The sequence below is a fragment of the Helobdella robusta genome (genome assembly GCF_000326865.2).
Source record: "Helobdella robusta unplaced genomic scaffold HELROscaffold_20, whole genome shotgun sequence".
Classification (NCBI taxonomy): Eukaryota; Metazoa; Annelida; class Clitellata; order Rhynchobdellida; family Glossiphoniidae; genus Helobdella; species Helobdella robusta.
Window position 1 is genome coordinate 2,109,776 of NW_008704084.1, and position 17,430 is coordinate 2,127,205.

A 17,430-nucleotide genomic window follows, 5' to 3' on the forward strand; every position below is an offset into this window, starting at 1 on the left:
TTGACCTTAGATGAGTAATCAAAGAAGACGTTGAGAAACTTTTGGGGTTATCAGGCTTACCCTAGGTTATCAGGCTGACAATACTGCATTGCATTCCTTACAAACTGCCTTGGATTTATCGTTTGTTTTAACGTCAAAAAACGCCCATACTCCGGATTTCTTTTCAGCCATTTTTATAAAATTCACCAATAATAAAAAATGCTTAATAAATATATTGTTCTTAAATTATGCGCTTTATAGCTGCATCATCGTCATATACTATTATATATAAGTGCACAATTTCTTGTAAACAAAGATCAGCTTATAATTTATGCATAACCCATGTTATAGCACAAAGAAAATTGTCCAGCTCAGCTCACAATTAGTGATGCTGTTATTATGTGCCATGCATGCACGTGCACAAGTTCTTTTACACAAAGATCAACTTATATTGTATGCATAACCCAAGTTAAAGCACAAAGAAAATTGTCCAGCTCAGCTCACAATTAGTGATGTTGTTATTATGTGCCATATAAGCCTAGCCTAACCTTTAACATACCATGTTCTTAAATTATATATATTATATAGCTATATCATCCGTAATATACAATTATGTAGTATATATCACGTGCACAAGTTCTTTTGCACAAAGATCAGCTTATAATTTATGCATAACCCATGTTATAGCACAAAGAAAATTGTCCAGCTCACTTCACAATTATTGATGTTGTTATTATGTGTCATGTATGCTTAGCCTTTAACTTATTGACATAAAATTAATCGAATTCAATAAAAAATTTTTTTTTCAATTTATAAAATTTTTAAATGTTGATAGACGCTTAAATCCGGCCCTAAATCTGGCCACCAGGGGCCGGATTTGGCCGGATTTGAAAAAAAGGCCGGATTTTGGCCGGGGCCGAACTTCGGTGCATCCCTAGTAAATAGCGAGCAAAATAAACTCCTGACTATTAACTGTGAACCTGACCGCCAAAACTTCAAATGTGGTAACTGTAGGTAAGGCTATTTTTTTACATTTTAAACATAGACAAAAAAATATTATCAATCCACCATGGAGAGGGTCGTGATCTCTTACACAATTTACAAAGCGGTATCCAGGAGGAGTAGATAACGCAATGGAGGGATTTTCTGATGAACCATGCCATGATTCAGTAACAACAAAAATATCCGAACCATCACTGATCAAATCATAAATAATGTTGTACTTTAAGCCAATCGATCTTATATTTAGTAAACCCAATTTTATTTTAACCACACAAAAGTTATTATTAGTTCGATCATTTTTAATTCCACCAATATTTCTACCAACAGCACCACCTTTCATTACATTGTTATTAACTACTTTTTTAAAATTATTAAAACCACCACTTTCATTACGATCATTACCGGTACCATAATTTATTATGCAATCATTACCATAATCTTTACCACAACTATTTTTACCAATAACATACCGGAAATTTCACCACCCTCCATTTGCCAACCTGACCTCTTACACGGTATTAAAAAAACCCTTGTCAGAAGCTTCCAATGCCCTTGCCTCCTCTATCTTTGACCTCAGTTTCTTTCTTTGCTCTGGGGAGAGATCATGACTGAGTCCGATGCGACCCAGGCTGACGTCAAGCGATTTTAATTTAGAGACGTTTTTAATTATCATGTTTTTTATGTCAACACTATCCATTTTCAAAAGCAGCGGTCGGTTATGATCGTCTGATTATATATATATACATACATACATATATATATCTATTTCCGCGATGTTCAACAGCGTTCCTTAATGAATTTTGAAAACAGATGGGTCTTGAGATTCGCTCTGAACTTCGCAAGTGATGGAGAAGTAGTCAGAGAAGTAGTTAGAGAGTTCCAGAAAGAAAGACCAGAAAAAGCGAAAGCAGATTTGGCAAAAGAGTGTTTAACACGATTTAAGAAAAAGCGAGAAAAAGAAGACGATCGTAAACCGGGGCGTTTAGGTTCAATTAATATATCTGATAAATATTTAGGAAATAATTTAGATTGAGACTCATACATGAACGTGCAAATTTTAAAAATTATTCTATATTTTATAGGTAGCCAGTGCAAGAGAACAAGATATGGAGATATATGAGAACAGAAAGGGGCACGAGCAACTAGACGAGCAGCAGAGTTAAAAGCTTTACTTAAAGGATAGAGTCAGGAAGACCATAGTAGAGCAAGTTACAATAATCAATCCTAGATAAGACTAACGAAGTAACAAGAAGGAGAAGAGTAGGATCATCAAGAAAAGGCAAAAGTTTTTTTATTCTACGTAGATGAAAGTAAGAGCTTCTAGTAACACTATTAATCTGAGAAGAGAGAGACATAGTAGAATCAAAGATAAAACCTAGACTACGAAACTTATGAGAGGCATCAAGAGTTTTAGAATCAGGTGAGATAATAAGAGGAATAGTAATAGAGTGTTTAGATTAAAACAAATTAATTCAAACTTAGAAGGATTAAGTTTAAGACACATAGAGTCAGACAAGGCGATAATTGAAGAAAGACATAGAGATAGATTATGAAGAACACTAGCATATAGTTGACTAGAGAAAGAATAGTTATTAATAATACGAGGTAGTTCAGAGGTATAGAGTATAAATAAAAGAGGGCCAAGGATAGAACCCTGAGGTACCCCGAAAGTAAGAGTAGAGGAGTTAGAAGTAGAATTATTGAGAACAACTGAAGAAAAACGAAGATAGACAAGAATCAGTAATATTAAAAAAAAGATGTAGCAGTCTCAAGAGAATAGTATGGTCAACAGTATCAAAAGCCGAGGAAAAGTCAAGAGCAAGAAGAAGAGTAAGATTACTATTGTCACTAGAGAGAAGGTTATCATTATGCGAAATTTTAAATAATTATCATCCAAAACAATCACCGATGTTGATAATTATAAATTATTAAATATTAAATGGAAAATTAATGAAATTATTTTAATAGGAATTATTATTTTAATACTTTATATCATTTATTTAAACTCTTGTATCATATAGGCAAATGCTGTCGTAATTCAACAGCTCCTACTTTATTTCTTCTTTTTAAAAATCCTGCTATTAAATTATTTATCTCTTGGCAGAATCTTACTGATAATATTGAAAATTATTTTCTCACTTCCAACGGCTTACCTATCACTGATATTAAAATTACTGAAAATTTTCTTTTAATGAAAAAAATGCAAATTTCTTAGCCCACTTTTCAGCTCAAACATAGATTTTTCAATTCTCTTATTCCTATTATAAAAAACATTTAGATTATTTTAATCAGGCCCAGATGCATCAATCCAATTTAAAGGCATCATTTGTTTTTTTATTTTATTATAAAGATAATTAATAATCTTTTTCAACCATTAATCAGAATAAAGAAATGATTTTACCATTTTATATAATTATTTCCTTTCTTTCAACATGTTACTGATTATATAACCACTTTTTCTTTTTGTCAGTTAAATTTAATCAAATTTATTTAATTCGGTTAGTTACCATATATTCATAATTATCGTATTATATACATTTGTGTTTTAACCATTTACTTTTCATTTTTAGAATTTGAAGCATTGCCAATGAAACTTGGCAATGAATACACACTAAAAAAAGCAACCACCTGCATGAATAATTAAAATTTAAATTTAAACATAGCAGCAAAAAACCAATTAAAAAAACCCACAAAATCAACAATTACAACAAAAAAAGGAACAACAAAACACCAAAAAGTTGTTTCAACAACTACCAAACTGCCCCGAAAAACTCGATGCCAGGGAGGCCTGGATCAATCGCCGACAACAACAACGTGCCACAACCAACAATACTGAAATAAACCAGGAAATATGGGATCAATTCAAATTAAAAAACGAAATTGTTTATATTATTAACTTATTGTTCGATTTTGTTTATTTTTCTTCCTTTACAAAATTTATGTCTTATGTCATATGTTATTCTTTTTCAATTATATTCTTTACCTTATGAACATACAATTACAATTTTTATTTTTTAAATGCTTATATATATATATATATATATATATATATATATATATATATATATATATATATATATATATATATATATATATGCATGCATGCATGCGTTTATAGATTTCCAACAGCAAGCATTGTTTAAGCATTTGCACTAACTCACATATAATATATATTATTTTTTGCGCTTTAACTATGTGCAATTTGAGAACAAATTAACTTTTTAAAAGTAAATGATATTATGTAGATGATAATTTAGGTTAAGAGGTATAAGTAAATATAGGTTATATATAAATACACAAATCCAATTCCCGACTCCAACTCTGACCTTTCAAAAAATTCCGACTTCCAGAAAAATTTCGATCTACATCATAATTTCACCTTATTATCACTAGTAAATAAGAAATACTTAAAAAAAACACTTGAAATCAGTCAATATTCTATTAGAAGAAAAATTTGATTAGATTAAATCAATTTTCTAAATGAAAAAATTAAAGAATTAGAAGCTAAACTAAATCTGAATGATAACGTTAAGCTATGAGAGGTTGAAAAAAAGTTTATTTAGGAGAAATTCAATAAAAAGCAAAACCCTTCTGATTGGATAGAGATATTTGAAAATGAATGTGGAAGGTAAAATTGTTTTTCTTAGTAAAATTATTATACTTTTATGTTTTAAAACTGAAAAAAATTTTGAATTTATTGAAATTATTAAGCATTTATTTTCCGTATTAAGGATAATTATTTATTGCTACACACATTTATTTTCCAAAAAACACAATCCTAAAAAAAATTTCAGAAAAAAAATTAATAACATTTTCCGAAGTCGGATCTCCAGCTCATCAAAAAATCCGACTCCGTCCAAGATCTCCAACTCAGTGGCGTAATGAGGGGGGGCAGAGGGGGACAGTTGTTCCCGGGCGCAGGGCTGGGGGAGCACAATATCAGTGACCAAAATATCAGTGACCAAAAAGGTTTTTTTATTATTATTTTGCTTTACCTAGCAATTTCTGTGTCTGTCCTTTAGAACAGGTCAGTCACAGTGCAGTTAAAAGCTTGTATAGATTATGCTCTATAGTCTATAGTATAGTATCTTTGTGGTATAGCTGCATTGGGTTAGTCAGTATAGCTGCCTACAAATACCTGCTATTACCAGTGATGGGCATAGTTTAATTAAATAGTTGCAAACTAATAGTTTAACTACTTTTTTTAGTTTCCTTCCTAGTTTAACTAAAAAAAAATAGTTTAGTTAAAACGATAGTTTAACTAAAATATTTTAGTTGCTAACTAAATAGTTTAATTAAAATATTTTAGATAAATATCTTTTATCCATGTCTTGACTTATGGTTTTTGAATATTAATTTTAATTTGTAAAAAGTTAAGCTTTCCATATTTTTAAAGCAAAGTACATTCAATGTTTTTGGTCTTTACCAATGTTTCGGACTGTTTGATGTCTTGTTTCCTCTCTGTGTTGAAGGTTGACGCTGATGGTTGGTTAGTTTTTTAATCTTTAAAATTTGTTGCTGTTTTGTTAAAAATATTTTAATAAATACATTTATGTAATTGTCTATATTCAATTAGGTTGGTTTTAAACACTAAATAATTTATTTGGCCTAAATTTTATGATGACAAGTTATGTTAGTTAATGATTTTATTTTTAGCGCATTTTTGAAATGCAGCTTAATACTTCACTTTGAAAAGACATGTTTTGAATAGTTTGTTATGTTAGTATTAATGCCACTTTAGATTATGTCTGTAAAAAAGTAAATATAAAAATAGTTGCAAAATAGTTGGAAAAAGTTTAACTACTTTTTTTTTAGTTTAGTTAACTACTTTTTGAAAAAAGTTTATAACTATTAGTTTAACTACTTATATATATTATATATATATAAGTAATAATAAAAATATTTAGTTAGTTGCCCATCACTGCCCATTCCCTCCATATAAACGCCACTGGGCATTCACAGTAAACTGCTCAGGGATAAAATTAAGAAACTTGTGTTAAAATTTACTAGAAAATTTAATTATTGTTAATTATATAAATAACTATTTATTAATATTGTGTATCCTATATAAAAGTTTTTCTTAATCCCAGATATGTTTGGAAAAAGGCCTAGTGGAGCTCAGTGAAGAAAAAGAAAGGCAAATGAAACAAGAGAAGCTAGTAAGTCCAGCAAACTCCTGGATTGTTTTTTGAAGAAGGCAAAGTCAACATCAGAAGAAAGCCAACAGCCTCAGGATACTGATGTTGATGAATTCAATGATCAACCAAGTGTACAGCAGAATCAGCAAAACATAGAGAACAGTAGCAGTTTATCAACTTCATCTAACTCTGAAGTAGAAGAAGAAAATGATGTCATTTCTCATAGACCAAATCCAATTCCAGCTGTGCTTATGTTTGGGGATGTTGGCTATTTGGATTTCGACCAAACGTCACAATTGCCTATAATTTCTCAACAGCTCTGCACAGAAATGGTATTTCGAGGCTCTAATGTATTTCAAAATAATAATGGTCCATTTGCTAAGAAAGACGGCCGTTCTATGACGAAGCCATGGTTCAAGCGGAGACTTGCCAATGGAAAGGGAGATGAGGTGAATCGGGTCTGGCTAGTTTATTCACCATTGAATGAAGCAGTGTATTGTTTTTGCTGCTTGTTATTTCCCTCATCGAGTGCAAATAATAAATCATCTTTTGAATTATCTAATGGATTCAGCAAGTGGAGGAAGCCAGAGAAACTAGCGGCTCACGAGAACAATCCTTTCCACCGGAAATCATTTAATGCATGGAAAGAAGCAGAGCGCAGATTGATTCAAGGGAAAACAATCGATACATCTCTTGAAGCTGAAGTTCAGTCAGAGGTTGCACGATGGCGAGATGTTTTGAAGCGAATACTAAATTGTATAAAATTCTTGGCCACTCAAAACTTGGGATTGTGTGGACATATTGAGAAACTTGATGCCACAGGAGACAAAAATGTAGGAAACTTTTTGTCTGTTCTTCAACTTCTAGCTCAGTATGACCCAATTTTGCAGTCACACTTTGACCATGCTAGAAAGAATCCAGGATCTGTTACATATTTATCTGCAGAAATTCAGAATGAGTTCATCAGCATTCTTGCTTCGAATGTGAGAAATCAATTGCTGATTAACATCAGAAAAAATAAATACTACGGGATTTTGTTTTGTTTGGTTCAACTCCTGACTTGGCACACAGGGAGCAAATGTCTGAAGTTATCAGGTATGTTGACATAAATTTTGATAAGAGGGAGGTTGTAATAAAAGAGTCATTTCTTGGCTACATCGAAATTCATGGAAAAGATGCAGCCTCGATTGAAGATGTTATCGTAAAAAGATTGGAATCTGACAACATCCCGTTACAAAATTGTAGATCTCAATGCTATGACAATGCAGCTGTTATGTCGGGGCATTTATCTGGAGTTCAGCAAAGAATTTGCACAAAAAATAACAAGGCATTGTTTGTGAATTGTGACAATCACAGCTTAAACTTGTCAGGGGTGCATGCTGCAAGTCAAGATCCAATTGTAGTTACTTTTTTTGGCACCATTGAAAATTTATCTATTCTTTTCAAGATCAACCCATCGATGGGAAAAACTTAAAGAAGCAGTGACCATCACAGTCAAACGTGAATCAGAAACACGATGGAGTGCTAGAGCAGAATGTGTTGAAGCAATTCATGATGGACTTGATAACATAGTCAGTCTACTGGAAAAACTGTCTGAAGATACAACTGAAACACAAGAAACTAGAGGCGATGCTGTAATTCTGCTACAAAGTATTCTTAGTTTCAACTTCTTAGTTTTCCTTCCTTTCTGGCATGACATACTCAAAAAAATCGACCGTGTTCAGAAAAGACTTCAAGATCCAACAATGAATTTCCATGAAGCGTCTTTGGATATTGAATCTCTGCACATGGATATTACAAGAATTCGTGAAGACATATGCAATGATTCAGTGCTAAAAGCAAAGGAAAAATGTGAGCTATGGGTTGTGGCTGTAGAAAGTAGAATCAGGCGACGGAGAAGGATGCCTGGAGAACTTGCCCGAGATGCAGGACTTTCGGCAGAAGAAGAAATTGTTCGTATCATGAAGAGTATTTTAGATCGACTCGAACAGGAGATGACAACAAGGTTTACTTGTCTCAAAGATCTGAACTTCAAATTTGGATTCTTACTTGATGTAGACAAACTTTTGAATGACAAAGATCTTAACAGTCTCCGTCAGCATTGTATTGACTTTGGAAATTTTTATGACTCTGATGTTGAAGGAATTGAGTTATTAAATGAAATATGTGACTGCAGAATGCTCCTTGAGACCCGCCAGGATACTGCACCAAAGACTCCTACAGAACTCTTGTCATTCATTATTAGTTACGGAGAAGATGTTTTTCCAAATTTGCGTGTTGCTCTACAAATCCTTCTTACTATAGCTGTCTCGATTGCCAGCTGTGAGCGATCCTTCAGTAAATTAAAAATAATTCTTTCCTTTCTTCGAGCATCCATGGGACAAGATAGACTCAGCGACCTGGCCCTAATGAGTGTGGAGAGGGAAGTTCTTGAACAGATTTATTTTGATGATATAATTAACCAGTTTGCTGCAGTAAAAGCAAGAAAAATAAATTTTCTTTAAAATTCTGCTCATTTCCTAACCACAATTTCTAGACAATACTTAGCTGTTGTTTTGTTTTTAAATTTAATAATTTTTATTTCACACTTCTGACTCAGCGGACAATAAAAATACAGAATTATAAAAACTACTTGGAAGAATCTAATTATATACATCAATCATAATCATTTTTTTTAATCATAATCATTTTTTTTGCCAAATAAATGATTAAATGATAATCATTAATATTTTGTATTACAATATAATAGTTAAGAACTGAGAAAGAATAATACAATTATGGTGTAAGGTGCAATATGGATATAGAAACATGAATACACTGAGATGCATTGTATATAGGCGTCACGGAGTGTAGCCTACTTCAAATACGGAGTACGACAGTTATATTTTATATAGTTTGACAGATCTTATGTAGGGGGCGCAAATTTTTTGTTTTGTCCCCGGGCGCAGAAGACCCTAGCTACGCCACTGCTCCAACTTCGACACTCTGATTTTAACAGACGTTTTCATTTTATCGTTTTAATTGTGTAAGGCAACTTAACAAAGCCTACATCAGCCTTGTTTTACTCTTCGCTATAGTAATACGGTTGGTGAAAAAAAAAAGCCATCGTCATGTTGAGTGTTTAAACGTAGAAATCAGCATGGAATTTTTGCACTTGTGGATGTATGTCTCGGATGTATTCTAAGTTAGTGGTCTCGAGAGCACAATCGACAAAGCTGGAAGCAAATTGAGAGATTGTACGTTGTTGTACACGTTAACAAAGTAAACTAACTGAGAGAACTTTATTTTCGAAAAAGCGAAATTATCACGAAAAATGTTAAAATCACTTATTTAGACTAGCTAGATTGATTCACATAAATAAGGAAAATTTGTAACTCACCATAAATTTTAATGTTATTAAATTAACAAAATCACCTAATAACACTGAAAATATTACACCTAGAAAATTAAACGAAACAACACTACGTTAATATTTGAACAAACATAATGCGCACTTTCCTGATCACGTGAGTAAGTTACTTATTTGGTGGTATCTGAGTATATATTTTTGGAAGCGACTAGCGAGATGAATTCATTCAGAGATCTGTTAAGGGACAACAAAAAGCCCTTGGACATGGGATAGAGTGGAAATTTAGGCATGTGGGTCTCCAATTGAACCGATCTTGGCTTCTGGTCATCCTGCGAAGAATTACATTAAACAATTCTTAATGATAGCTACCATATTGTCATTGTTTTTTAAAATAAATATATAATAATCGTGCGCTTGTTTGTCAATGCTGAGATGATTTAAAATCACAATCCTCTACATTTTGTAATCCATGCAAAGTTGACCAAGATGCTGCTTAGCTGCGAGTTAAATCTAGCAAAATGACACTGACAAGTGTAGGACGTTACCAACATTGTTCTTTTAGCCCAACATCCAACTGAACTGAAAGCACAACAATTTCAGTTCATGTTTAAACATTGTTAGAGGCGTTAAGACCATTTGGCGCTCATCATGCTGATTGTGTGAGTTTACGCTCGAAGGGTTAAAAATTGAAAACTTATGGTTTGAGCTTAAGTCCAAATCAATATATGCAAGTCTTCAAAGTGAAGCAAATAATTCCAAACTAACTGTTGCATCCTGAAGCCATGACTTGAATCTGGTTATTAGTTTAGAAGACCGTTCACGGAAATGACAATAAATTTCCTCGGCGAATGCGACATGTGGGCTGCGTAACAGTTTGGTCATCGCCTGTATGCACATGGTTGTAATTTGTGTCAGCCTGATTTATATCACTGTATTGTTTTGTATAATTGTACGCATGTATAAAAATAACGGTGCGACAGATTCCGGTGATATCATTGTGCAAATAAATATAATCGTATGGAGAAATAAGACAAAAAAATTGAGAAAATGTTGAAAAGATGAATTTCTTATAATGAGGAACCTGCACAAGTTTGATGAGTACCATCTCGTTGTACATGCGACTGTTTTCCTGTCCCTCCTGTGTACCCTTCTGCCGTTCGTACCCAGCCTCGTTGAAGTACGGCTCGTGGTTAAGGATTAGACCTGTTCAAGTACATAGTATCGTTCACATTATTCACCCCATCATCAGTTCTCCTACAATATAAGTCTCACTGATTTCAAGTTTTAAACGGTGCAACAACAATGATTTTACTTCTCTAATACTTTAATACTAATAATTTGATCTGCTTGATCTGCGCCAGTTTGGCAATGATTAAAACTATATTAGACAGCTAAAAAAAATGAATACATAGAGAATGTACTATGCACCCTATACATGCCCAGCGTTAGGGACGCTAAATGATTAAACCTTGTATAGAAACAAGAACTTGAAGGAGATTCGATTCTTTGGGATTCCAAATTTCCGTTCCTTTCCCTAACCAGGTGCCCAACAAACTGACGCAAACCTGCAATTACGATTATGGAAAACAATCGTTAGCCGTCAAATCAATCAGAAAATTATTACTCATAATAAAAAAATAAATAGTAATTTTAATTTTAAACATTTTTCGTTTGCTTGTACATGAGTTGATTTATTAAATTAATGTAACGGAAACATTGCCACATAAAGTGTAGTGAAATACCAATTGAATGTGTATCTTATCTTTTAACTCGCACAAATAAACAAAGGGGATTTACAACACCATCCTCCTTTACAACATTTTGTAATATTCTTTAAATATGACATTTAGATTACTGCCTTCTCATATATTTCCTGTAAATAAACCGAGACGTGAATTTGCAAACGTTTAAAAAACCTTCCCATCCTCATAGAGATTTGGATTCAATCGGTCGGCGCAGTAGGAGACGTAGAAGAACTTTGGAGGATTCTTGGGGTAATCTGAAGGAAGCTGGACATCGAAGAAGAAGAGACCATCTTCATACGGAGTGTGCGTAGGGCCTTCTATCATCACACTGAACAAGTCCTGTTTCATAACATAACGAAACTGAATAACAATGCTTTTGGGACATAGGCATAAAACAGACATTAACACACGACATCATTTGGATGAGTTATTATGGAATTATATACAGTATACATACATATATATTTTTGTAAAAACATTCAAAAATAATTATCATAAAAACTCTTGATGTTATAAATATTTTTAACTCATTTGAATAAAAACTGACCATCCTGGAATCGTATCCTTTGACAAAAATGCCCAGAGGAAGACTGCCCTTCAACAGATTAATCTGTTATGGGGTTTGAAACATTTATGCAGAACTTTTGCAAGCACCCACAAATCATACACCACCATCGTTCTTGGTTGGCAACATTTATTCAGAGGAACAGTGCTGCTATGGGTTTGCTCGCCCACAAAGATTTTGTAAGCCACATCTTTTTTTATAGGCAGTGCACGTATCTAAAAGGATCTCTTTCAGGAACTTATTTGAAATGATTGCCCAACGTCAAGTCGTGTCTTCACCTTTTCATCTATCAATCATCTCAAGTCTGCACACACACACAAGCACACACAAATATACACACATGCACATGCACACACATTAAAAAACATACTTCTTTTTTAACGGCATTGAGAAAAGTTTTTTGATTGGAAGGATTGTGAGTGGATGACTTGAAATGGTGATGATCTGGTGAACTGGAGAGCATTGCAAACCCTAAAAGCACATATTAAATTACAATTCTAGTTGCATTAAAACACTCTATGATATTCAACATATATGCAAAATGATACAATAAAACATCATTTTGAGAAATAAACATTACTTCTACCATTCTTAAACTTTAAAACTACAGACATCAATCAATCAATCAATCTTCGTTTTGCGTCCAGAGACCCGGTTTCCCGAGGTAGGACGTTGTTTTCTTTGCCATCAACTTTTTGCGCCAAATTAGACGATCAGTTGTATCCATTTCATTTAAATTTAGAGCTTTCATGTCTTGCTCGATTGTTTGCGACCAGGACTTCTTTGGACGGCCTTTGGGACGTGTGCCAGGTACTTCAACATCTGCAAGAGAAGTTATGCCACTGTTTCTACTTCGTTTGACATGACCAAACCACCGCAGACATCGGAGCATTTTCATGTCGGTTCGTTGAAGTTGTTGTTCCAGTTTGGTTGTCATTGGCCATGTTTCTGCACCATGTAACAACACCGGACGTATCACAGATTTATAAAGTCTTGATCGTAGTGGTAGTGGGATGTCACGCCGCATAAATTTAGAGGCAAGGAGATGCCATTTATTCCAGGCTGCACGTATGCGTGCTCGAACAGCAGCTTCAGCTGTTCCAGTACAATCCAGAACATCCCCTAGATATTGAAACGATGTGACTTTCTCTATTTTAATGGCTTCAAAAACAGTGCTATTTCGAAACAACAACAACAACAACATTAAATACCTAAATGTTTTTTCAAAGTTTCAAAAACTAGAGATGCACTGAATGTGTGGCCCCAATGAATGTTTAGCCAAACTTTGACATTCAGTTTTGACAATTTTTAGAGACCGAATGTAGCAATTTTCTATTAAGGCATAATTTTTTTGAATTCCAAAAATATAGTTGTTGAGTAGTATAAGCGAACATTTTTTTTGGCCATCATTGCTGTTAAAACAGATGAATTTGATCAAGAGAATGATTACTATCTCGATGTAGAATTGTTGTATAGACAGGAATAGTTGATTGTTTTCTCAATAGCTTATTTTTCATTCCAAGAAATAATTTTAATCTAAATTGCGGATTTTTCAGTATTCAGTGTTTGGCAGAATAGTGGATCGACTATTCTATTTGGTCTTTGACCAAATTCATCATTCGATACATCGCTAACAAAAACTCATAGCCGATATATATAAATTTTAAGAAAAACTGATAGAAAAGATGATAAAACCTTTTTCATTGAATTCAATTTTCAGGTTTACTTCTGGAGTGAGTGGTGAAAGATCAGTGCTTGGACATGAGAAGAATTCATCCTCAACGATGGATTCAACTTCTTTTTCCGCATCTTCAAACGAATCGCTAGACTTATCAACATCGAGGAGAAGTTTCATGAGATTGACGTGTGAGAGATCATCTTCTTCACCATCCGTCATCTTAGACGCTACATCATCAGTGCCCTCTGTTTTTTCATCTTTTTTTTTAAGAAGAAGGTCTTTGTAGTAAGCTTCTTTGTTTTCAAACTCTACAAGCAATTCAGCTAGTAATGACTGAAATTCTTTAATGGATTCATAGGCTTTCACTCGACGTTTGTGTTGTGAGGAAGTTGTATTATCCGGTTGAGGTTTCAGACTGACATCAATTGGCGGTGAAGCAGATGATGGCTTGGGATAATCGGCAAACTCTTCAGGAGTCAGTTTTTCGTTTTCTTGTTTGCTTTTTTGATTCTCATTCTCACAAATCGACAGATCATCATTTTGTGTGTTTTCCCGTTTGCAATTCATCTCATACAAGCATTTTGCCTGAAAGTAATTTCAATTAATTAATTGAAATTAATTGTAATTAACTGGAAGTCATTTATTAAAGGAACATAATACTTAATTTATTATATCGGAGCAATGACTAATGTAGAGAAGTGATTTAATTACATTTTGATTATAATTATTCTACAACATTGAGTGCCATCATTTTAAAAATAAATCTGTTACTTTTGTAACATATAATCCCATTGAGAATATATTATTAACATCAATTTCTACAAATGAAGCAGACGTTCATTGCCGCCTCATTCACTCAGCTTAGAAAATATAACCAAGATATTTTACATAACAATAAAATCAGAACCATGTAATAATGCATAATATAAATTATATTATAACGGAAACCTTATGAATAGCTCTGAAAGACCAGTCTTTGATCCGTTCACTTTCCATTTTGTCATTAGCCATCTCGAAGTATTTCTTTAGACGAGGCAAACAGTTGATTTTCTTCACATTTTCCAGCCTGCAGAATGTCCTGTACAGAGTTTGCAACTCGAGCACCAAAACTATGAAGTCATCAACACTTAAGCTGAAGTTATCTTGCACTTGGAGACTCTCTTGTGACAGCTGATCAGCATGTGAGAACGCCTCCAAGAAACATTGCTCCACGTCTGCCGATGGAATGCTTATCGATAGTGGTTGAGCTAACTTGCGGGAGGCTGCTGATGTCGATGAAGCAGCTAAAATTGAGGTTAGTGAGGAAGTGGAAGAAACTGTAGTTGTAACATTCGCTGATGATGGCTTCGACCCAGAGGAAGAATCTGCAGCTGAAAATGATGCTGAAGTTGTACTGGGTGACGTGGCTGGAGAACTGATGGGTGATGTCGGGATGTTTCGTGAGGTGAGCAAGTCCTCTTCCACCTGAGTGGTTTGTTTTGTAAATTAATGAGTCTAACACAATAGCGATGACAATTTTCAAACAAAAACTCCCCTCTTAAATTTTATGAGACCAATAAAAAAGAATATCAAGTTATTATTAAAAATTAAAAAAATTGATTCTCAATAACAAAATTTTGTATTTTATTAAATTAACTATTAGAAAATAGAAAATGTATTTGATGCAAGAGAATATCTAACAGAATTGGACTCATCTCCTGGCAACTCCTGGATACGTTCCAGTATTTCCCTAAGTGACTTCTGATACTTCTTGAGAACTTTAACAGACGAAACAAAAAATTCGCAGTTTCTCGTCATATTTTCCAAATGTTTAACATCTTCGGTTGTGTTGAGTTTGCTGTCGTGAAGGAATATTCATTTAAAAATTGAATGACAACAAAACAAAATATAAAAAAGAAAACAAGTGAATCACTGCTCTAAACATTAATATAATAATTATAAAAATAATATTATTACTAATGTTATTGATGAAGAATTAAAAAACTATTTCTATAACTACGAAAGAGAGTTAGTCGACAGAGGGGACAATAAGCAAGGAAAGAACCTTTGATGAGGTGACTTGAACTTGGCTTCTTCAGCCGAGCTCATCTCAACCTCCTCCTCTGTCTCCCACTGACAACTTTCCGATGAATTACTTGAATCACTGTCACTCTCATCGTCAGGTTCATATTCATATTCATCATCTGATTCCTCTACATCTGACATCTTGCGGTAAATAAAGTCACAAGAGTTTAAATAATTTAATCATAACTTCGTGCTGTAACACTTTTTAAATGAACACATTTTATATTATAAAGTTCGTTAGCATCTGACAAACTCTAAACAAATAATATAAAGAGTTAAAAATGGCAGTCTCGAGAAGTGATTGTAAAAGTTTGAAAAAGGAAGAGCGGCACCGATGAAAGTATGTCTAATGACAATAAGAGATCATGGCACCAAATCTGTTCATGAATTATGTGCAGTGTACTCCGTATACAATGATAACTACGCCAAATAAAAATTTAAAACACACAAAATTATAAGCATTATATTTCAAAAACATCACAAAACATTAAATTTCTGAAATGTTTCAAAAATACGCAATGTAACAAATCCTTACATCTAGACCGACAAAGAAGAGGTCAAGTGGCTTGCAGTAGGATGTTGATGCGTCAGCCCACTGTATCAGCAATCGACCATCGACACCCAACTCCAATATCTGACCTCCAACTGGAGTGTAAGTCGAGCTGCCTGCTACTACATCCACTTTTTCTGAAACCTTTACACAATTTTTCAAATTTTTAAAGGATTAAATTTAAAATGTTGACTCTATTGAACAAAGTTTAAAAAAAATAGTCAAAACAAATAAAATAATTCGATTTAAACAAATATCAATAGTTAATAATAACACTCTGATTGATAAAGCAGTTGCTATCAATCACCTGTACTATTATTTCCAAGATGTAAAATAAGAGCTCAATGTTTATTAAAATATTTTACTGAAAATGAGGAGGTGAATAACGAAACATTGCAAGTGCATAGTGGAGTGTTATCTGGGAAAAATCATTCAACTAACTTTGTTGTCAGCAAATCCTCCAACCCTCACAGCCACCATGCCCGGTCTAACATTCAGATCATCATGCTCTTTCAGATCAAACACACTCACATCTTTATCTATTCCTTCCTTTCCTTCACTGCATTATTATTATTATTATTATTAATCGAAAATTTGTATAGCGCTAATTACAAACAAACTGTTTCTCAAAAGCACTGTCTAAAAATAAAATAAAAAAAAAACAGATGAATTGCTACGATAAACCAAATCTTATAATGAAAACAAAAATGATTTAAATAATTTCTTGAACAATTTTTCTGTCAGTTCAGGCTGTCTTAGATAACTTGGTAGACTATTCCAAACGGCCGGTCCACATACTGAAAAACTTCTCTCAGCCATTTTCAAGTTGGTTTGGGGCACACACGTGCACGTGCAGGCCGTGCAGGCAGCATTTTGATTTGCTCCGTATTATTTCTTAATTTCATAGTTTAAAATCGAGTATTTAGTTTAAATTTAATTTCATTTGATAGAGAAAATTTTGACAAATATTTATATATATATATTTTCTCCGTTTAAAAGTTTAATTTAGTGCTGTTTTTGCTGTTTTTTTCGTTTCGGAAAGAAAGTACAGAAAGACTTTAAATCATCATGATAAGGAGGTGTGGAAAAATGCTCTGCGATCAAAAAATATTTTATTCAACCAGAAAAAAAAATTTGTTTTGGAAAAAAATCATTTTTGAAAATGACAGAAATCCTAAAAAAATTTGGACTGTGGTAAATGAACTGTTGTGCAAAAAACTTCAAATTCATCTACCAATTTTGAAGCGAACGATTTCGCTACATTCTTTTATGACAAAATTAAAAATGTACGAGAATCGATGGTGTATGATGAGAAGTTTAATCATTCATCTGGCGTCTGCTGCAGCAACTTGTTTTCAGT

General features: G+C 33.3%; 3 protein-coding genes across 3 annotated transcripts; 1 reads left to right on the top strand and 2 right to left on the bottom strand.

Annotated features, from left to right (window-relative positions):
- Positions 1–789: 789 nt before the first annotated feature.
- HELRODRAFT_191357 (hypothetical protein) lies at positions 790–1,678 on the bottom strand (the record flags this gene model as incomplete). The annotated part of the gene is made up of 3 exons (XM_009018079.1): positions 790–959; positions 1,048–1,314; positions 1,510–1,678. 3 exons carry the CDS (start codon positions 1,676–1,678, stop codon positions 790–792), a joined length of 606 nt encoding a protein of 201 aa, XP_009016327.1.
- Positions 1,679–8,374: 6,696 nt separating this feature from the next.
- On the top strand, positions 8,375–8,617 carry HELRODRAFT_153391 (hypothetical protein; the record flags this gene model as incomplete). The annotated part of the gene is made up of 1 exon (XM_009018080.1): positions 8,375–8,617. A coding segment is annotated over one exon (243 nt), but the record flags the coding sequence as incomplete, so codon positions are not given.
- A 769-nt stretch (positions 8,618–9,386) lies between these two features.
- HELRODRAFT_111131 (hypothetical protein) lies at positions 9,387–14,920 on the bottom strand. Its single transcript, XM_009018081.1, has 9 exons — positions 14,405–14,920; positions 13,474–14,041; positions 12,149–12,249; positions 11,761–11,823; positions 11,385–11,552; positions 10,937–11,033; positions 10,550–10,671; positions 10,234–10,353; positions 9,387–9,797 (listed from the first exon to the last, which is right to left on the bottom strand). The coding sequence occupies exons 1-9, from the start codon at positions 14,465–14,467 to the stop codon at positions 9,639–9,641; spliced, it is 1,461 nt and encodes a 486-aa protein (XP_009016329.1). The 5' UTR covers positions 14,468–14,920; the 3' UTR covers positions 9,387–9,638.
- Positions 14,921–17,430: the final 2,510 nt, after the last annotated feature.